At 45.1% G+C, this 19,950-nt stretch overlaps 1 protein-coding gene across 2 annotated transcripts in view; it reads left to right on the forward strand.

Annotated features, from left to right (window-relative positions):
• Nucleotides 1-19,950, forward strand: part of GLB1L2 (galactosidase beta 1 like 2) — a 65,596-nt gene that overhangs the window by 13,383 nt on the left and 32,263 nt on the right. For both annotated transcript variants that reach the window (XM_083588573.1, XM_083588574.1), the window contains 6 exons: nucleotides 397-594; nucleotides 1,990-2,058; nucleotides 4,651-4,746; nucleotides 7,184-7,292; nucleotides 9,057-9,149; nucleotides 17,185-17,266. In XM_083588573.1, coding sequence (XP_083444699.1) covers nucleotides 397-594; nucleotides 1,990-2,058; nucleotides 4,651-4,746; nucleotides 7,184-7,292; nucleotides 9,057-9,149; nucleotides 17,185-17,266 — 647 coding nt within the window. The remainder of the gene's footprint in view (nucleotides 1-396; nucleotides 595-1,989; nucleotides 2,059-4,650; nucleotides 4,747-7,183; nucleotides 7,293-9,056; nucleotides 9,150-17,184; nucleotides 17,267-19,950) is intronic.

Here is a 19,950-nt window from a genome sequence, read left to right on the forward strand (position 1 = left end):
ATATCTTGGCCACACACCCTGCTGGCATCCCATCCTTGGAGGGCTAACTAGCTATGTGAACCTTGGACCAAAGGTTTAGCCCCACCTGCCATCCAGTATAATTATTTGTACATATAAAACCAGGATGTAAGGGACAAGGGTTATTTCCTGATCTTCCTGAAGAGCTAGTTTTTAAACATGCAGTTCAAAGTAGCATGGCCCAGGCACAGCCTTGCCTTTTCAGCAAGAACTATACCGAAGAGTGCCTAAAAGACCCACACAACCCCTCTCTGTTATCTGACTTGGTAGTGTTCCCCAGCTCACTTTGACAAGAAGTCAAACTAGCTGTCACTTTCCAGGAAGTCTCTATGTCTTGACTTTGGCTGTGCTACCCCTGAACTTTTTCCACCATTCTAGGTTTAACTGGAGTGGCCTGGTCCCCATGCGCTTGCGGGGCAGGATCCATGGCTTGCAGGCCAGGAACTCTAAGTTCTTGCTGGAGGGCAAGGAGTTTCGCATCTTTGGAGGCTCAATGCACTATTTCCGCATCCCCCGTGAATACTGGAAAGACCGCTTGATTAAGATGAAGGCCTGTGGCTTGAACACCCTCACAACGTAAGTGCTGCCCTTGCTGCAGGCTCAGTCCAGTTTGTAGCTGCTGACTTCATGGGAACATGATAGGAAGCTGCCTTAACACAGAGTCGGAGCATCTAGCTTTGTGGCATCTCTCTACACCAGAGATGAATTACCTCCCCCACTTTTGAGGGTCACATTCCCACTGGCATAGACTTTTGAAGGCCGTGTACCCAAAATATGTGAGGCCACATATCTTCCTGCTGCTCCCTTTCTCCCTCCTGCCACCCTTCACCCCTTTTTTTCCTTTCCATGCCACCCACATGAAATTGTACCAATATCTACACTGGCAGTGGCTCTCCAAGGCTTAAGACAAGCAGTTCTCCCAGGCCTACCTGTAGATTCTGGGATTGAACCTGGGGCCTTTTTGCATGCAAAACATGTGCTCTGCCGCTGAGCTACAGCCCTTCCCTTAAATTTTCTTCTCTAAATTGGGGACACTGAACTCTGGGGGCGTGTATTCTCACACAAGCCAACCACCTTCACCAAAAGGCAGGCTTTGTGATAAAGCTGGAAAAGGAAAGGAAGGAAGATTCCAGTGCACAAAAAGAAGAGAAAGACAGAAGACCTCAAAGAGGGGATGCTTAAGCAATCCAATCTATGTGAATTCCAAAACAAAACAGTTCATAGTTTTTTTACTGATCAGAGATGAGCTGCCCATTGGAGTTTGTACTTCTCCAAATGTTGTGATGCTGTTCTTGGATATTATACCAAAAGTATGTATTTAAACAGTTATTCTGAAAGAAATGTGCCTACAAATATGTACTAAATACATATTTAGAGAGGATTCAAAAAATATCAACAGATTAATGCAAAAATACTACAGTTATGGGTAAAAATCTGCAACACGGAGTAGAAATGGATAGATTCACCCATCATTCTTCAGTTATAAATATTATTTGCCTGTTAAGCCTTCCTTGGGAACAACTGATTTATAAACTTTGGGCTAATAAGTCATTCTGTGTGTACCTTTTGACGTCTCCCTTGTCTTAATTTCCAAACTAAAAGTTGATGGCACCTGGTGTTAAGGACTTCTTCGAGTGGGTTGCATGTATATTGCATACAAAATTCATAGGAGAGTAATGTTTATGTTTCTTACAACTTGATCACTGTTTTTCTTTTCCAAAAGAGCAAAACTGTTGGCAAACTTTTTACCATACTTCATCATCATCATCATTATTATTATTATTATTTTGCAAAGCCTCCAGCAGCCAGATAAAATTGCTTTGGGGGCCCCAATCCGCCTCACACACCATCAGCTGGCTATTGTTGCTCTAAAAGATTTATGGGATGTGAAGTGGGGATAGTCAGCTGATTTCCTTGCTTGACCCCTGAAACCAGCGTTGAAACGGGCAGCTAATTCATTCTGTCTTTCAGGTATGTCCCATGGAATCTTCACGAGGAAGTAAGAGGGAAATTTGACTTCCGCGGAAACCTGGATCTGAGGTACCTCTCCTGATCTGAAGTATGGATCTCACGGTCCATGGCTGAAACAAACCCACACACAAGTAAATTCTGCAACCTGAGAAATCAAATTTATTGTAAACAAATAATGTTATTCAGTTGGGACAATTTCTCTGGCTTTAGTTGCCCCTGGCTGCAGAATATTGGAGCAGGGTTTGTAGTTTACAGAACATTAGACATTGCGGTGTGTGTGTTGTTGTTTGGGTTAGTAATGCTGGAAGAAGATCTGGTGCCGGGGGGTGGGGGAGACTGGGAGGGAGCTGTGCTCTATCCCTTTAGAAGTGGAAATTTTTCAAAGCTCAATTTGTGAAGACACAAATTAAGCTGAGAGGAAGGATCTTCAGGGAGCAGTATGAATAGTTTCCCTCAAGCTCTATGAGTTAAAGATGAGTTAATAAGGAGATTCCTGCCCTGCAATTCTGCAGGCTTATGCCCTGCATAGCAATCTTTTCTTTCTCCACTCCATTTGACAATAAAGCTTGTTCAGAGTCTGCCAACCCTATCCATAAGGGACTGAGTAAGAGGAAGAAAGATATGGTGAGTCAGCATTTGTTAATAACAGGTGCTGAATTGTCTCTATGCCGGATAAAGCCTGCTTAAGGCTCTGTGTTCATTCCTTCCCAGCTCAGACCAAAGCTGCATCTACCTCAAATCTTTTTACATTTTTAAAAATTAACTTAATTTTCTTTACAATCACAAATAATAAATTATAATTTAATCCTTTTTAAAAGCTCCTATTCATTCCATGTGTAATATCTAGCAGTAGTCATAGAATATCCAGCAGTCGTAATAGAGTATTACTCTTAAGTAACATGAGCCCTCCATTGTCACCGGAATGTGACTTGGTTGGATATCACTATGTATTTCCCAAATTATAATCTGTACAATTTCATATAGTTTTGCAACATTTCAGTTAAGCCTCTTACACCTTTTGAAGGGTGCAGTCTAACGTGTCAAAAATTAATAAAGGTTTCCAAGTTCTCTATAAATTTATTATGGCATTCTCAGATGGCTTTGGTTTCCATTCAGCCGTTGCAGGAATCTTGGGCTGTTTCTTATGTTAGCCAGGCTAGGATGCTTACAAAGGATGTATTAAAATACCGCAGGATACAGCAGGAGGTATTCAGTGCCTTCCTTCTGTTAGTGCAAGTGCAGTGGTACCTTGGTTGTCAAATGGCTTGGCTTCCGAACAAATCTGCTCTTGAACAGTGCAAACCTGGAAGTAAGTTTGCGAACTTTTTTTGGAAGCTGAACGTCCAACGCAATTTCTGCGGCTTCCGACTGAGTGCAGGAAGCTCCTGCTGCCAATTGGAAGCCGCACCTTGGTTTTCAAACTGTTCCGGGAGTTGAACACCTTCCAGAACGGATTAAGTTTGACAACCAAGGTACCACTGTATCTACAGTTGTGCAATGGAACTTCCTTCTCCTGCTTCTTTTCCCTGCCCTGCCATATATTCTGTGCCCTCCCCAAATCTTCTACAAAGTGTTGGGGAAAACCCAACAGATTTAGGGGGCATACTGGGGAAGGAAAAATCCTTGTAACAGAGAAACATATCTGGGGCTACTTTGGATAGAAGCCCAAGAATAGAATGCTTCAGGCCTCATTATTTCCAGTTTCTGTCGGTCTGAAATTTTGATTGCATCCTTGGCAAGAGAAGGTCCACATGGCTGACAACTGATACTCCCAACTTTGAGTGACTGCTGTAGGCTGAACTGAGTCCATGGCGTACAGCTTGTATCATTGTTTTGCAGTTGGCCCAAGTCACAGGTGATGTTCTAGGGGATGTGACCTTCCATCACATCAATGGCTCCAGACCTGGGATGTGGTTGTGGCAGTGTGGTAAAAAAATCTGGGGAGAAACAGAGATTTGAGCATGCAGTTAAAGTGTGACAAAGCCATCAGATGGCTGTACTTGCACCATATTTCCTGTCTACTCTTTTGTTTCTTTTCCAAGCTAAAGTGTTTGGGAAAGGGGTCTTCTCTTGCATTTGAGCTCCCAAGGCATTTGGCTGGCCTTTTCTAGAGGCAGAATGCAAAACATATGGGCTCATCTGATGGTTGATGTCCGGCAAGGATAAACTGCTGCTGTTCATTTGCAGTTTAACTACATTTTAATGTGCTAAGCATCTAAGGGATTTTGTGGTAGTAGTGAAGCCTTGGGCTGTAATTGGCTGAGATGCTCCAATGTCACAGACAAACTGGCCAGTGGGAAGAGAGGCAAAGACAAGCATAAAGTTTTGAAATGTAGTGGGCTAGCAGCTATAATAGACTTTAGATGGGAGAAGAGGAAGTCATTAGAAAGAAGGGGAAGAAGAAAAAGCAAAGGTGAGAGGGAATGGGAGAGAGAACATGTAGAGAAGGGAGTCGGTGTTGGAGAAACATGGAGTGACGTTCTCATATATTGATTTGAAGCAACCAGTTTTAAAAGCCAATGCTTTTATCACTACAGCTTGTGGGATCTTTCTAGATCATTGTTCTCCAGATCTGTATGGTTTGCTAGTTGCTGTTCCTTACAACATCTCCTGCCAGCTTTGTGGTTCCCTCACTCTGCCTAACGCTGTTTCCTTCTCCAGGGCTTTCCTTAGGACAGCTGAAGAAGTTGGGCTGTGGGTGATTCTGCGTCCAGGACCTTATATTTGCTCCGAGTGGGACCTTGGTGGTCTGCCCAGGTAAGTCTAGCTAGTTTTGGTTGTCTTTTGGAATGGCAGTCAACCCTGGCTCTGTGGCTCTCAATTCCTACTGCCCACTAGGACTTCAGGGAACAGACTCTTAATTAGGAGAATGTAGAAAGGCTGGTGATTCTGAAATGGCTAGTTGTTGTCCAAAATACAGGGCAGCTGGTTGCTGAAGGCTGGCATAGATGCACGCTTCCCTCCTGTACTTCCCTTGTTGGCCCTGGGAAACTGGGTTTCTACCTCTTATTTTTGAACACCATTTCAATATTTGAACACCATTTCAATAGTAAGAATAATAATAAAGATGGGTAGGAGCAATTTCATGTAGTTACTTCAAATATAGTTTGGTTTTGCATATTTGATCTGAAGAGATTTGCTTTAACTGATTCAGACAGCAGGAGAGACAGGGTACACAAATATTTTAAATAAATAAAAGATGCAGCAGCATGAAAATGGAAATAAATGTCTCATGCCGGTTTACCACAAAGGGGGAGAGAAGGCGTGAGAGCAGAACGAGGGAAGATCCGCTACCCGAAAGGTTCTCTGTGGAGGCTAAACCTCTGGTGGGAAAGATGACTGGAGGAAATAAATAGGTGGGGATCAGCAGCTTATGTCAGCAGCTCCCTCGAGATCTGGTAACCAGGAGAGGATCCCAGCGGCTATGCTGCACTCTTGAAACCTCTCATTTGCACTCCCGTTTGCATCAACAGGAGGTTCCCACGGGATGAGGTAGGAGATGAAGAAAGTCCACATGCAAAGCAAACCTAGAAAACAGCTCGAGGATGTTAGAGATTCGCTCCTGCACATGGGGAGGCTGAGAGAGGCAGTGAGAGAGGCACCTTGAGGATAAAGCAGGGCACAGGGTAAAGTCAGCCCAGGGTTCTTTGCTGAATTCCCTGACTTAGTACATAGCAATATTCCTACACACATGGTACTTTACATAGGAAACAGAAACAGAGTCAGAAGGACCTTCAAAGGTCATCTCGTCCAACCCTCTTTCAATGCAGGAAATCTGAACAGTGATGGGGATTTCATGCATCAGCAACAGGGTGAATGGACTAGCTGATTTTAAAATAAATACTATTATTACATTTAAATCACATCTTTCCTCCACAGAGTTCAAGGCACTGTGTACAGTTCTCCTCTCCCTCACCCTCGTAATAAAGCATGCAAGTTTTGCAGACTTATACCAAAAACCCACAAAGTGTCATATGCGTGGCAATTATTGCTTTGCACCCTTTATTATTTTGCAGAGAAGAGAGGAGGAAAATGCTTAGTGTTCAGAGCAAGGCATTTTTTCTTTCCTCTTTTTGGTGCAAAGTGTGAACAAATGCGCCTTGTTTGCGCTGCCTCCTCTTATGGGTGCCTATACCCATTTTCTCTGGAACGCTATCAACTGCTTTTGTGCATAATGCTGGCGGGGGGAGGGGGTTGCAAATTCTTTCCCTGTGAATAACTGAAACCAGAAGACTCCACGAACAAATGTTCCTTTTATTCCTGGTGGTAACAGGAACACTCTGACATTAGACTCCCTCTTACTGACTCCACTCTGCATCAGCTCATCTACTGTCGCATCCCCATTCCTGCCCCCTGCCCAATCCCACTGCCTCGTCCTCCACTAATTCTTGTCTCCATGACTCTCATTGTGTTTCTAACAGTACCTGTGACAACCGTTCCTTCTCCATTCCTCAGACCTACCTCCTCTACATTCTAAAAGGGTTCGTAAGGAGGATGGAACCTCCAAACTGCCTTTCATAAGGAAGCCTTTCCCCAACCCAGTGCCCTTTGGATGTTGTTGGACTACAACTCCCATCACCCCAACCCTTGGCCATGCAGGCTGGGGCTGATGGGAGTTGGAGTCTGACAACATCCAAAGGACACCAGGATAGGGCTGGGAATCCTTGCCATTCCCAGCCCCTCTCCTCTGAACTACCAACCCCAGGGCTCAGTGGGGAGAGAAGATAACTGTTAAACCTATTTAGATTCTGCAATACAAAGATACCTTAAGTCACAGGAAGGCTAGCAGTTTTCAAATATTCTTAATTTCCCCCACTTGGACCTGCTCCACTCATTCCCTGTTAGGGAAAAAGCCAGGATATCAATAAATATTAAATAGTAATAATTTAAACACATATCTATCCCTTCGTGCTCCACCCCACCTGCATCTGATCTTCCCCAGCATGCCACCTCCTGCTTCCAACATTCCACTTGTGCTCTCCATCCTTAACTTTAACAACCTGTCCCTCTTCTGCGCTCTAGCTTGTAGAGCAGAGGTGGGGAACCTTAGGCCTGGGGACCGAATGTGGCCTAGCCTGCTTTTGGGCTTCCCAAAGATACCTGAATGGCCTGGGCAGGAACAGATGTTCCTTTGGTCTGATCCAGCACGGCTCTTCTTACCTTCTCCCAAGCTCTGGTCCTTTTCCCTCCATAGCTGGTTGCTCCAAGACCCCGAAATGCAACTGAGGACAACGTACAAAGGCTTCACAGAGGCCGTGGATGACTACTTTGATCGCCTGATGCACGAGGTAGTCCATCTTCAGGTAAATCAGATCATGGGTTACGCTGCTGCTGCTAAGCCACTTGCGTTTTTAGACTAGGGTTACCAGGGTTGGTGCCAAGTCAGGGGTAGCCCTTGTGGGGTGGGCTGACCTGGAAACAGTGATTGGGGTATGGGAAGCTGCCTCTGCCATTCTGGTTTTCTGGCTATGCTCAGAAACAGCCTTCCCTAACCTGGTGTTCTCCAGACCTTTTGGACTGGAACTCCCACCAGCCTCAACAAACACAGCCCGTGGTCAAGGATGATGGGAGTTGTAGTCCAACAGCCCCTGGCTGGCACCAGTTTGGTAAAGGCTACTCTAGGGCGATGCTGCGTCAGGCATTCTGGGGTATTGTGCAGAGATCAAAAGGCAGCTGCTTCCCAGCTGCTTCCACCATAGTAAGCCATGGGAGCAAACAGCATAAGCAAGGTTGTCCTAAAGTTCTGCGTTGTTCTGTGCTTGAAACGCCTTTGCAGTCAATGCAACTGTGCTACCTATATGTTTATTATTGTGCAATGACTTCTAAATGTGCCATGCCCTGTGATGCTTTTAATTTTCTTCATAACCTGCATATCTCACACTTGGAGAACCTTGGCTGGGGGAATATGATTTTTCCAAAGCTACTGTAGGTGTTCATAGCTGAGCTGAAAGATTGTACAACTTTTGCTGTAACTGCTTTCATGTACTGTTCATGTGAAGTAGGTAGTTAATTCATGGACATCTAGAGGCAGAGCACAGGCAACTTGCCCTGTGCCGACAGGGTAGGAACAAGAGCATGGTTTCATTCCTAGATAATCACCTGATGCCCCTTTCACACAAGTAAGATGTGAGGGAGGCTGCACAGAAGCTTCATTTGTGTAGGACTTTAATTTCTTCATTCTCACAACAAACCTGGGAGGTAGCCAAGCACTTTGTACTCCTCTGTGCATTAAACTCAGCAGCCCAGCAGGGGAGACTGTTAAGGGAGTCTCATTCGTTTGCAGATAGGGAACCAAGGCAGAGATACAGTTGATCATTCCACAATCATCTATCATTCATGGCAGAGAGCCAGCTTACACATTCAGGAAAGGCATGTAGTGCAGCTCTTCTGTGACACACCACTTGAGCATGGCATGTTTGGATTTTTCCTGTGTCTAAAGTTCTTTGCATGTGGAAGGTAATACAAAGAGGATGCACTTCTCTGGGATGTGTGTGTGTGTGCGCGCTTGTGTGTTCAAGGAGGGTTTTTGTGACTTAAGGAGTGTTCAGATATACATTTTCCTCCTCTAATCTGTAGTGGTGCAGAACCAGGGGGACTTTCCCAGACTGGCCCTGGAAGTCGTGGTTTGAAGTTCCAGTTCAGAGCCAATCTAGCCAATGGATCAAACCAATAAGCAAGGTCCTTAACAGTTATCTGCAAGTTCTCTTTCTCAATAAATCTTTATAGTTGAATTAGACCCACCAGAGACAGATGGATACCTTATGCCAGGCTTCCTCAATCTCAGCCCTCCAGATGTTTTTGGCTTACAACTCCCATGATCCCTAGCTAGCAGGGATGATGGGAACTGTAGTCTCAAAACATCTGGAGGGCCAAGGTTGAGGAAGCCTGCCTTATGCCAAGGGTAGCCAACATGATGGCCTCCAGATGCTGTTGGACTCCACCTCCTGTCGGCTCCAGCCGGAATGGCCAGTAGTCAGGGATGATGGGAGTTGTGGTCAAAGAACATCTGGAGGACACCATGTTGGCTACCTCTGTCTTATGTGTTCTCTCCTCCACTCTTTTGGTAGTACAAGAATGGAGGACCAATCATTGCCATCCAAGTAGAGAATGAATATGGCTCCTATGCTGAAGACCCAGATTACATGATGTACATCAAACAGGTAAAGTGCTCCCTCTGCCTCATTTTTATGTGTGTTTTTAATGTTCCTGCCTGTACTGTGAACCACCCTGAGATCTACAGATACATAGGGTGGTATACAATTGTTAATAACAACAACACATAATAAATAGTAATACATTGTGCCTTCTCATCTCTCTCTCTTTCTCTCCCCTCCCTCCCTTTCTTTCTTCCTCTGTGCTTTGCAAACATGAGCTGAAAAATTAGACGCTTTGGCTATATCCTCCCCATCTCTGCCATTAGTCCTGCCTGATTCACTTCAATCCTTTCCTTTATCCTCTTTCCTCCTAAATAAGTGATACAGGGTTGCAGCTGTATTGCTATACACCAGGGGTGAGGAACCTCATGCCTGGGGGTCAAAGGTGCCGTCCACCCTCTGTATCTGGCCCTTAGAACTCTCCCCAGGCCACACCCTTCAATGGATCTGCTTTGAACCCTGAATGAACTTGCCTGGCTGGAGTGTGGCCTTGAACTTCGATAATGCCTCTTGCTTGTCTGGATGGAGGGTAGAGAAGTAGACTTGCCCACCACTGCCATGTGGCTCTCGGAATATTGCCTAGAAGGGAATGTGGCCCTTGGACTGAAAAGGGTTCTCTTGCTATATACATTTATCTGTTGAACTTACTTCTGAGTAAGCACGGGTAAGGTTTCACTGTGAACTTGCTATGGAGCAAAGGAGGGTGAGGAGTCCTGTGGCATTCCAGGTATTAATGGAAGTATTTGCATTGAAAATAATACATTTTCTAAACAAATAGTGATATTGTGTTGAATTAAATCAGGGTGCCTTTTAAATCAAACAGAAGTATTATTTTTTTAGTGACTAAACTATCAAACTGTGTTGTAACCCCCAAAATAACAGAGCTAATTTCATTTTTTAAATGTCTGTGCTGCCTCTCCGTCAATTTGAGATGGCTCACAGCCATCCATTTTAAATGCACTGCTAATACAGTCAACACAATGGAACAATTCAAATACAGTGTGTGTGTGTGTGTGTGTGTGTGTGTGTGTGTGGCCAGGGGAAGCTGCTGTAGCACAAGGCATTCCCCCCACTTCATTTATCCTAGTTGGTATCTGTACTGGATTTGAATCAATTTTACGTATGTGTTATTGATGTGTGTGTAAGATAAAGGTAAAGGGACCCCTGACCATTAGGTCCAGTCGTGGCCGACTCTGGGGTTGCGGTGCTCATCTCGCTTTATTGGCCAAGGGAGCCAGCGTACAGCTTCCGGGTCATGTGGCCAGCATGACTAAGCCGCTTCTGGTGAACCAGAGCAGCGCACGGAAACGCCGTTTACCTTCCCGCTGGAGCGGTACCTATTTATCTACTTGCACTTTGAGGTGCTTTCAAACTGCTAGGTTGGCAGGAGCAGGGACCGAGCAACGGGAGCTCACCCCGTCGCGGGGATTCGAACCGCCGACCTTCTGATCAGCAAGTCCTAGATGTGTGTAACAACTTGTGTATATATAAAATGTGTGCGTGTAGCAACTTGGGACCAGTTTACCTACAAAATTGCCTATGCCATATGTGCCCACCTGGTGGAATTGGCACTTCTGCAGGTGCCTAATTATACTCCTTCCACATTTGTAAGAACTCAGTCATTTAATGCGGCAGCAGCTGCACTTTGGAACTCCCTGCCCATTGAGATCAAGCAGGCTCCTTCACTGCTCTCTTTTCTGCACCTGCTAAAAGCATTATTGTTTAGACAAGTCTACTCAGATGCTTAGAAATTTTATTTTGTTTAGTATTTTAACTTGTATGTTTTAAAGCAGGGATGTGAATTTTTCTTGGATTTTCTTGTTTTATCTTCTTGTAAATCGCTTTGAGGTTTCTTGCAGTCGAGTGGTGTATAAACTTTATGAAACAAATGTACATACACGTGTCTTAGGTGTTTTTCAATATGCAATTGTTCTGTGGATGTTTTTATTGCACTTTAAATTGCTTTGGGATGTCTCATGGGTTGTGATTTATAAATGGAAAGAAATGATAATAGTACTGAAAGTTAGAACATGGGGAGCCCACAAAGTCCAAGTGGAACAGAAGAAAAGGGGTGGATAAGCCCCTTATTTAAGAGACTTTGTATAGTGGATGCATCCCCCACTTCCCTTCCTGAGGGCAGAAAGCAGTGAAATGAGCTTTTGGCACTGTGGACAAACTTAGGGCTTTTGCTTGCGAGAGATTATTTTGCCTGTCAGACCTAGACTGCCTTGTAAACCCCTGTAATCTGAAGCTCAGCCCAGGGCAGGCTAATTTTACTAATGCTTCCCTCTGTTGCCTCGTCCAGCACGGATCTTTCTACAGGCCCTGCCTGCAATCTGGGCAAGCACCGGAGTTGGCAGGCACCCAGAGAAGACCATTTTTAGCTTGGCAAATCCTCTCTGAGCCGCACCCAGCTTTCTCTCTTCGACTGGCTCCGATGCAGCACCGCAGCAGAAGGTTAATTGCCAGAGGCCTTGTTAAGGTCACTGCCAGTTTTTTTATTTTATTTTATTTCTTTACCGAGCATTGTCTCAGGGAAACAATGGCTGCTTTGGGCGCGAGAGAGCTGCTCAAGGGAGCTGTCTGCTGAACATCCTGCCATTGTCGTAAAGCAGAAGCAGCTTAGGCCTGTCTGATATTGTTACCCTGAGCGAGGTGGGATGAAGGCAGCTCGTTCTGCGCCCTTCAGTTCCATAATCCATGGACAAAGACCACAAAAACAAAAAAAAAGGAAACACTGCTTAGCTCTAAGAAACTTGAATGCAAAAAAAAGGGGGGGGGCAGTATGGTATAAGTCAATACAATAATGATAGTTTCACATTAAAATACAGTGAATCATAGCTATTCAATTACTTATGTATTGACTGCCAGTCCTCATTAGCAGAATCAGTTTTGACATCCCTTGTGTGTTTTGACTCTGATGGTCTTCCTCAGAGGTGTACTCAGTGGCAACCCTTTTGAGCAGGGACCGCCAGCATGGTGCCCTCCAGATGTTGTTGAATAACAGCTCCCATCACCTCTGATCATCAGTCATGCTGGCTGGAGCTGATGGCAGTTGGAGCCCAACCATGGGAGGCCACCATGCTGGCTACTCCTGATTTTGTGTGACCACCTTTTCATCTCCAGACTTGCCAGCTGCCCCAAAGACATCTGTTACCTTAAAGAGATGCGACCTCTTGGTACATTTTCCCATTCCGGAGTCCTTTGGACCTCTGATACTTCCCTCCTGTTCAGTGTCCCATTTAACAGTCTTTCCCCTATGTTCTGCAGCAGCGGATCCACGTTTCCTGTTGCATCACATGTCAAAAGGCTGTTAAACTAGAACTCATCCTTGGAACAAGTGGGAGCCGCAGCCAATCCTGGTCTCCTAATAAGTGCATGTAGACACAGGTTCCACTATCCAAACACACGTTATACAAAAATTCACTTATCCAAACACAAGGAAATAGTACCTGCAGACCTCACAATACACGCCGCAGATTCAGATATCCAAACAGCCAGACTTGCATGTAGTGCTGTAAACAAACAAGCAGCCTTAAACAAGCCTTACATTTTGTATTTTGCTGGTCTGCGGCAGCTGTGGTGAAAGGGAGGGAGGGAGAAGGAGAGCTAGGATGAATAAGAGTGCATTTTTCCTTCCTTGTTTGCTTTTTGCAAGGTTTCAGGTGGTTTTCCTGGGTTTTTTCAACGTTTTCCAGCCTAAATTCCATAGTCAGGAATGCATTAGAAATTTCCCCATTGAAATCAAGGGAAATTGTCAGCTCCTTATGTGAACTGTTGTACACACACACACAAAATGCAATGCGTGAATCAGCCTTCACTGATTCAGCCTACTAAAATCCTGGGGTTTTAGTATCTTCCCTCCTGACCAGCTTAGGTGTCGTAACGCTAAAAGGCCCCTGGCCAATTAGATCTGGTTGAAATCACCTTCTCTCTCCCTCCCAACTAGACAGTCTGCAGGCATTCAGCCAAGGAGTCACACAGCGAGGCTCCTAATCCTCTTTCTTGTAATTCCACCATTGTCTGACTGCAGATGGGGAAAGTTGCATAGGAGTGATGTGGCTCCCAATCTCTCCCACTCAGCATTGGAGGCTGGTACATCCTATATCCTATTTTGTTCACAGCTGGAGGAAGGAGAGACCTTAATTGAGATGGCTCCTCTGCTGTAGAACTGCAGGTTGTTGCCTGTGGTTCATAGGTCCATAGGTCCATAGTTGAAGACTGGTGACCCAGCATGTAAACACTTTGCCTGAAATGACCAATCAAAGTCTTTTTGGTGTTCATGGAGATGTCTATCCCTGCCTTCTCTCTCTCTCTCTCTCTCTCTCTCTCTCTCTCTCTCTCCTTGCATGGAGCTAAATAGTGATGAAGGGTCTGTCAGTTTTGGTTCTCTTGGTTTCTCATCCTCCCCCCCCCCCTTTTAAATTCAGTTCCCCGCATTTCTGTAGCAATTTGTTTGTGTATTTTTTTAAAAAAAGAAACATCCATGAAGATTCAACAGCATTTTAATGCACATTTCTCTAAATAAACACATTTTTGTATGCGGTCTTCGCTAACACACACATTTTTGCAAACCATTTCCACTAATCTTATGCATTTTTGTATTTTATTTTCAGTAATATATCTTCATTTTCATGTGCTCATCCCCTAATACATGCATTTTTTGGCTGGAGAACTGCATCATAACATTTGTACAAGTGCAAATTTTGAAGGATGGCTGTGCTTTGGTTCTCAAATTATTTGCCTTTAAATCTTTTTGTAAACTGCTTTGAGGTTTTTTGACAATCAAGCGTTGTAGACATTTTATGAAATAATTAAATAACAATAAATGTGAACTAAACTGAGCTCCTCCCCCATTCCTCCCACATGGTGGGCAAAAGAGCATTCATCTGAACACAGCAGCATGCTGTGTCTGCACCAGGCATTTTTCACATAATCTGGTCCCGATATTCTCAGTTTCTGGATCTCTTGGCTTCTCTCTAGCTGAGATCTCTTGCTGCCACCTACACCTTGCAGAAGATACGTGAGCAAGCATTCAAATCAACTTCCCAATATGTTGATTAGAGCATGCACACACCTGGGCCCTCTTGCCTGTTCCTATTTTTGTTTTCCTTGCATCGCCTTGCAAGCCAAGTATGTGTTGAAGCCTACAGCTCTTTACTCCCAATAATGACATGAATACAACACTCCTGTGTGTTAATGCTTCACTTCTTTTAACTAACAGAATTTGCTTATGGCTATATCTTATTGTGATCCCTGCAAGACCTGCTCGCTGCTGATCTGGTCCATGCCTACCTGGCCTGAGAGGGCAGGGCCCTTGGCTGACTCCAGCTACAAGGGATGCTTCTGCAGTTCAGGATGTCTAGAGACCATCAAGGATGGGATATTGCTTAGAGGTTATTGCTTTGAGTCAGAATTTATTCTTGGAGTTGCATTTATTTCGCTATTTATCTTGACTATGTTCTTGCATTTGTATTGTTAGACTTTTATTACAGTTATCAGCGGATTGTTTAATTTTGCTGTGCATTTATTCATGTGAAGTGTTTCCCTTAATTTATTGTTTATACGACTAATTAAATTTTGCTGTGTCTTTTAACTGAAAATGTAAAACTTTTTGATGTGAGCCCCCTTGAGCAGGGCTTACTATATCTCACTTTAGCTTCATAATAACAACCCTGTGAGGTGGGCCTGGCTCAGGTAGCAGCCCGCTTCAGTTGTCACGTTAAGCTATAGTGTAAAACAAACTATGGTTTAATGTGTATGAGCAGTGTGGTGCTCAAAAGTCCCAGTGCCATTCCACCCCCACTTCTGCTGTGGCTGCACTGCAGTCAAAACAAAACAGAGCCTGGTTTGTACTGTCTGCACTTGGCCTTGTGGTTTGTTTCGGTCAAACTATGAGTGTTATCTATGGTTTGTTATCAGGCAAAGCAAACAATCAGGTTCAGGTATGTGAACCTAAGTCTGCCAAGCCAAGGACCACCTTGCTAACTACAATGTTATTATGTGGCTTTCAGCTGAGTCTGATAGATTGGATATTATGCTGTGTATGTGCTCAACACAGCTGTCTGCATTTTTGGACTCTCTTAGGGGCTGTGACTATGAGAAACCCTATTACAACCTCTAGCACCAAGATTTACCACTCCACCATTGGCTGTACCTCAGTGGTTTCCAGTCTGTGTTCCAAGAGGCCCAGCTAGCTGCAAACCCCTCCCCGTAGATCATTTTACAGCACAGCCCTATGCATGCCTACTTTGACATACGTCCCACTGAGTGCAAAGGGTTGCATACAGCATTAGTTTCTCACCCCCTCTTTCAACTGCATTCCCCTTGCAGATCAGGGTAGAAAGATTCTCTCTCTCCCCTCCCTCTGTGTTAAATGCCCCTGATGGGCCACGTTCCTATTTAGGAGATTTAATAGCTGGGTCAACCTGACTCAACCACCATGGGTTCCATGATCCTTGCGAGATGACATGGAGGAACTTGGTGTTTGCTCACTAATGCACCCCCTCAGCCATTTCTTTCCTTGGAACAAAGTGGTGCAATGCAGCAAATATGCAAAGGACTCCTCCCGTGGCAGCAGGTGGATGCTTCACTTGATTTTAAGCCTGGAGGCTGAGTGGTGTGCAATATAAGCTGCTCGGATGAGGTGGGAGCCTGGTGCTTTAGCACAGAGCCAGCAGCTTTTGTTGTGACTTTACGTTGTGTGATGCTCTCACCCTCATACCTGCAGAAAATAATAATGAACTTGAGTGTCAGGTTGCCCAGAACTTCATTGAAAGTGTGGGCGGATTAAATTGGTACAAATCAGTGGTTGTTAGCAGCCTTCCCCAGCCTGGCAATCTCTAGAAGGTTTGGAGTACAAGTCTTATCAGCCAGCTGGGGCTGATGAGTTTGCACTTTGACAGCATCTGGAGGGCACCAAGTTGGAGAAGGCTGGTATATTGGCAACCATATAATGGTCACCTATTAGGATAACAATGGAGTCTGTTTGCACAGGAGCAGATTGTTCTTTAGAAGTTGCAGATATCATCTTGACTCAATATGTTGTAATCCCCTAGTGAAAATTAAAAGCTATACTAATCCTGTATCAGCTGTCTGGTGTTAGCAAGTTTTCTTTTTGTATTCTTATGTTAAGTATGTGTGTATTTGCTTTCATAAGTAAATAAGAAGGTGGCACTGAAGTTGTGTGTGTGTGTGAGAGAGAGCAACATCAGCACCGGTGATGGGCACAATTTGCAGGGCGAGGTATCAGTATCTCTTGCTCAACTGAGAATGCCCTGCCTGCTGCAGTGTTGGCCAGGGCCAGTGGGGTGGGGCAGCAGAAGCTCAGAAGGAACCTCCGATCCTGACACTTGTTAAGAAACTTATCAAATGTCAAAGAATCTTAACTTGTTTTTATGCACATCTGGGCAAAATGTGACACACTCAGTTTAGAGCTGCAGGTTTAAGCAAGTGTATGAAGTGATTGGGTAAAAGACATACATTTTTCCTTAAATGAGCTTTGGTCATATGAAAGAGTTTAAAATGGTCATAAATATTCAGATGCCAGAAAATTTGGCTATGCTGGTCCACTGATAATATAAACCACTCATTCTTTATCATTTATTACTACTGTACTACTACTACTACTACTACTACTACTACTACTATGGCTTGGGTCCTCAAAAGCAGGAATTGGCCCGGGTGTCTCAGGATCTCTGGTGGGTGCCTGCCACCTACAGCAACTAACGCCAGGGACTTGGAATCAGAGTCCCGTTCAGCTCCAGAGTCAGCAACACCAAGAGTCCTGGGCAGCCCTCCAACCTGAGCTCAGAAGAAACCCTGCTGGATCTGACCAAAGGCCTTACCTAGTCTAGCGTTCTGTTCCGAAACAGATGCCCATGCTGTTGTTCCCCAGCGAATGGTATCCGGAATCATACTGTCTCTGATACTGGAAGGTCTATACAGTCATTGCTAGCCTTATCCATCATGAAAGCTCCCTTCTGTAGATCAGTGTTGACTCCCAACATAATGTGTGTGTTTTCTTCCCCTTCTTGTGCAGGCCCTGTTAAAAAGGAAGATCGTGGAGCTGTTGATGACCTCTGACAATAAAGATGGGCTGGCCGCTGGCTTTGTGTCAGGAGGTACGTGGCATTGTGGTGTGTTGGAATGGGTAGACTAGAGCACACCTGGGGTGGGGGCACAAATGGGCCAGCGTATGTTGTGTCAACTGAATCTTTAGCAGAGTCTCCATCCTCAGCCACAGTTAATAGAGCAAGTTCTGCAAATAGGGAATGGGGATCAGATCAAGCGCTCTCTCTCTCTCTTTGTGTGTGTTTGTGTGCTATTAGCAGCTGTGCAGCACTTAGCTATCAATTGCACTTGAGTAGCGGGGATGACTTCATGTGTTACTGTATTATAGGAATGGGGAACTTGGTGGGGAGAAGAGTCTCAATGGCTGGATAGGGAGGTCTGCATTTAACGCCCCCCACCCCCCCCGCATGCCTGAGGGTCCCCACTCCTGCTTTGTCTCTTTGGGGTTGGACTGTATATTGCACATGGGGCCTGGGAATGTTTTGGATTTATAGCTCTTTGTGGGGGGCAGGAATCATGTTTTGAGAGTGATGGCCTTTTGCACTTCTTACTTCAAGGCTATATAATCCCCGCACTCCAGCTCTCTTGAATTCCACTTTGGCTCACTTTCCAGCTTCCTTCCCCAGCCCTGGACCTCTCAGATACCTCTCTGGTTTTCTCCATCTTCTTCAGCCTCCAGTTCTTAGTGTCCTGTGCCTCCTAACTTTGCTTTTTCAAACTGGCTACATACTGTGTGGTTTTTATTGTTTTACCTCTCCTGGCCATCAGTCTCCTTCACAGTTTCAGCTTCGCTGAATTTCAGAGATCTTCAGTGGGACAGTGCATGTTCCATAAACTTGAGTCTGGTTAGCTGGTGAAAATAAGCTGACACAGCCTTTCTTGCTTCCTGCTTTTGTGGGAATAGGGTGTAAAGGTAAAGGTAAAGGGACCACTGACCATTAGGTCCAGTCGTGGCCGACTCTGGGGTTGCGGCGCTCATCTCACTTTATTGGCCGAGGGCGCCGTCGTACAGCTTCCGGGTCATGTGGCCAGCATGACTAAGCCGCTTCTGGTGAACTAGAGCAGTGCATGGAAACACCGTTTACCTTCCCGCCAGAGCAGTACCTATTTATCTATTTGCACTTTGACATGCTTTCGAACTGCTAGGTTGGCAGGAGCAGGGACCGAGCAACGGGAGCTCACCCTGTCGCTGGGATTCGAACCGCCGACCTTCTGATCGGCAAGTCCTAGGCTCTGTGGTTTAACCCACAGCACCACCCATGTCCCTGGGAGGGGGGTGAGGGGGGTGTATCCCAACGGTGTGGCCTAGACATTTGTATAGCTGAGCTCACATTATATGAAGGAACGTGACAGGTTTTTATGGAGTTCTTAAGTTTTGTTTTTGTCAAAGACAGGGTCTAGTCCTTATTGTGGTAGAAGAGGCTTGCAAGCCTCAAGACCCAAGTCAGTGTAAGGCTTAAAAGGCAGAGAGAATTTGCGTACAGCTATTAGGACCCCAATTCTCAACTAGTGGAGTGTGAGCCCCATCCTGCCATCTCAATGCTATGTGCATTGCCTGTTGCCCCCAGTGGCTTCTGACCCTACATTCCCACTGCCCATCTGTATGAAAGCTGAACATATCATTTAAACTTTCTGGCTCTGTAATGTGGGCTTCCATTTTTAAAAAAGGTAGTTATTTATTAAATGTACTTCTCTCCATTAGCATGCTCACGGCACCTAACTCAATCAGAATTGCAGAAACCACTTAACACTAAATCAAATCAAAACGCTAAACGTCTTATGATAACGAGTCATGGCAGTCTGATAGAAGATTGAGAGCCGGCCCCTCTGTCAACAGCTGGCGGTTGCTGATGTTGAGTGGCAGGGCTGGTCCAATGGGAGGCTGTGTGTGGCCCCCTCTGAGGCTTGGCCGTATCACTGTGCCAAAGTGTGTCTCAGAGGTAGACATATTGGAGGCCTCCAGGTGTCATTGGCCTTCACCTCCAATTATCCTGAGCCATTGTATGCCTATGATTTGGACAACTTATTTCTGCTTAAAACAGGGGTGGGGAACCTGTGGCCCTTGAGACTACTGGCCAGGTTGGCTGGGGCTGATGGGAGTTTGGACTTCATCAGCATCTGGAGGGCTGCAAGTCCTCTATCCCTTACCCTTTGGGGAGGAAGCCATTTGAATCATTCAACCATATAGAATAAAGCCTAAGGTTATTTCTGCTCCCCATTCATGCCCCCTTGGAAACTGAGGATCAAGGTGGGTGGCAGTGCTGGGAGTCACTGAGTGGCTGGAGCATATTTGCATTCGCCGCCACTGTCTTGTGATTGGCCTAGAAGAATCAGATGAAGGAACAGAGACTTTTTTTTCACTGGGTGGGTGGGTGATAAACTACAGTTTCCAGAATTCTTTGGGAGGGGAGCTCCATACTTTGAATGTGTAGTGTGATACACAACCCTAGTCATGTCATTTGGGCATCCTGGTATTGGGGTTCTGGGAAGCTGGAAGGACATTTTAAGGGGAGTGAAGTGTCTAGTTTTATGAGGACACATCGGGGACAAGAAGGATTAAATTAAATAGACTATTTTGGAACATGAATTCTTTTATTCTACTGTTACGTTTCAGATAACAAAACTATGGTGTGCATGTGTTTTTAAAGAGTGTGTAATGCTGTCTTATCCAAACACAAGCTGTATCTGCATCTCATGCTGATTCTTAGTGGTGCAACCAAAGTACTCAAAGCCT

Source organism: Podarcis filfolensis (assembly GCF_964270895.1).
Source record: "Podarcis filfolensis genome assembly, chromosome: 15".
Taxonomy (NCBI): Eukaryota; Metazoa; Chordata; class Lepidosauria; order Squamata; family Lacertidae; genus Podarcis; species Podarcis filfolensis.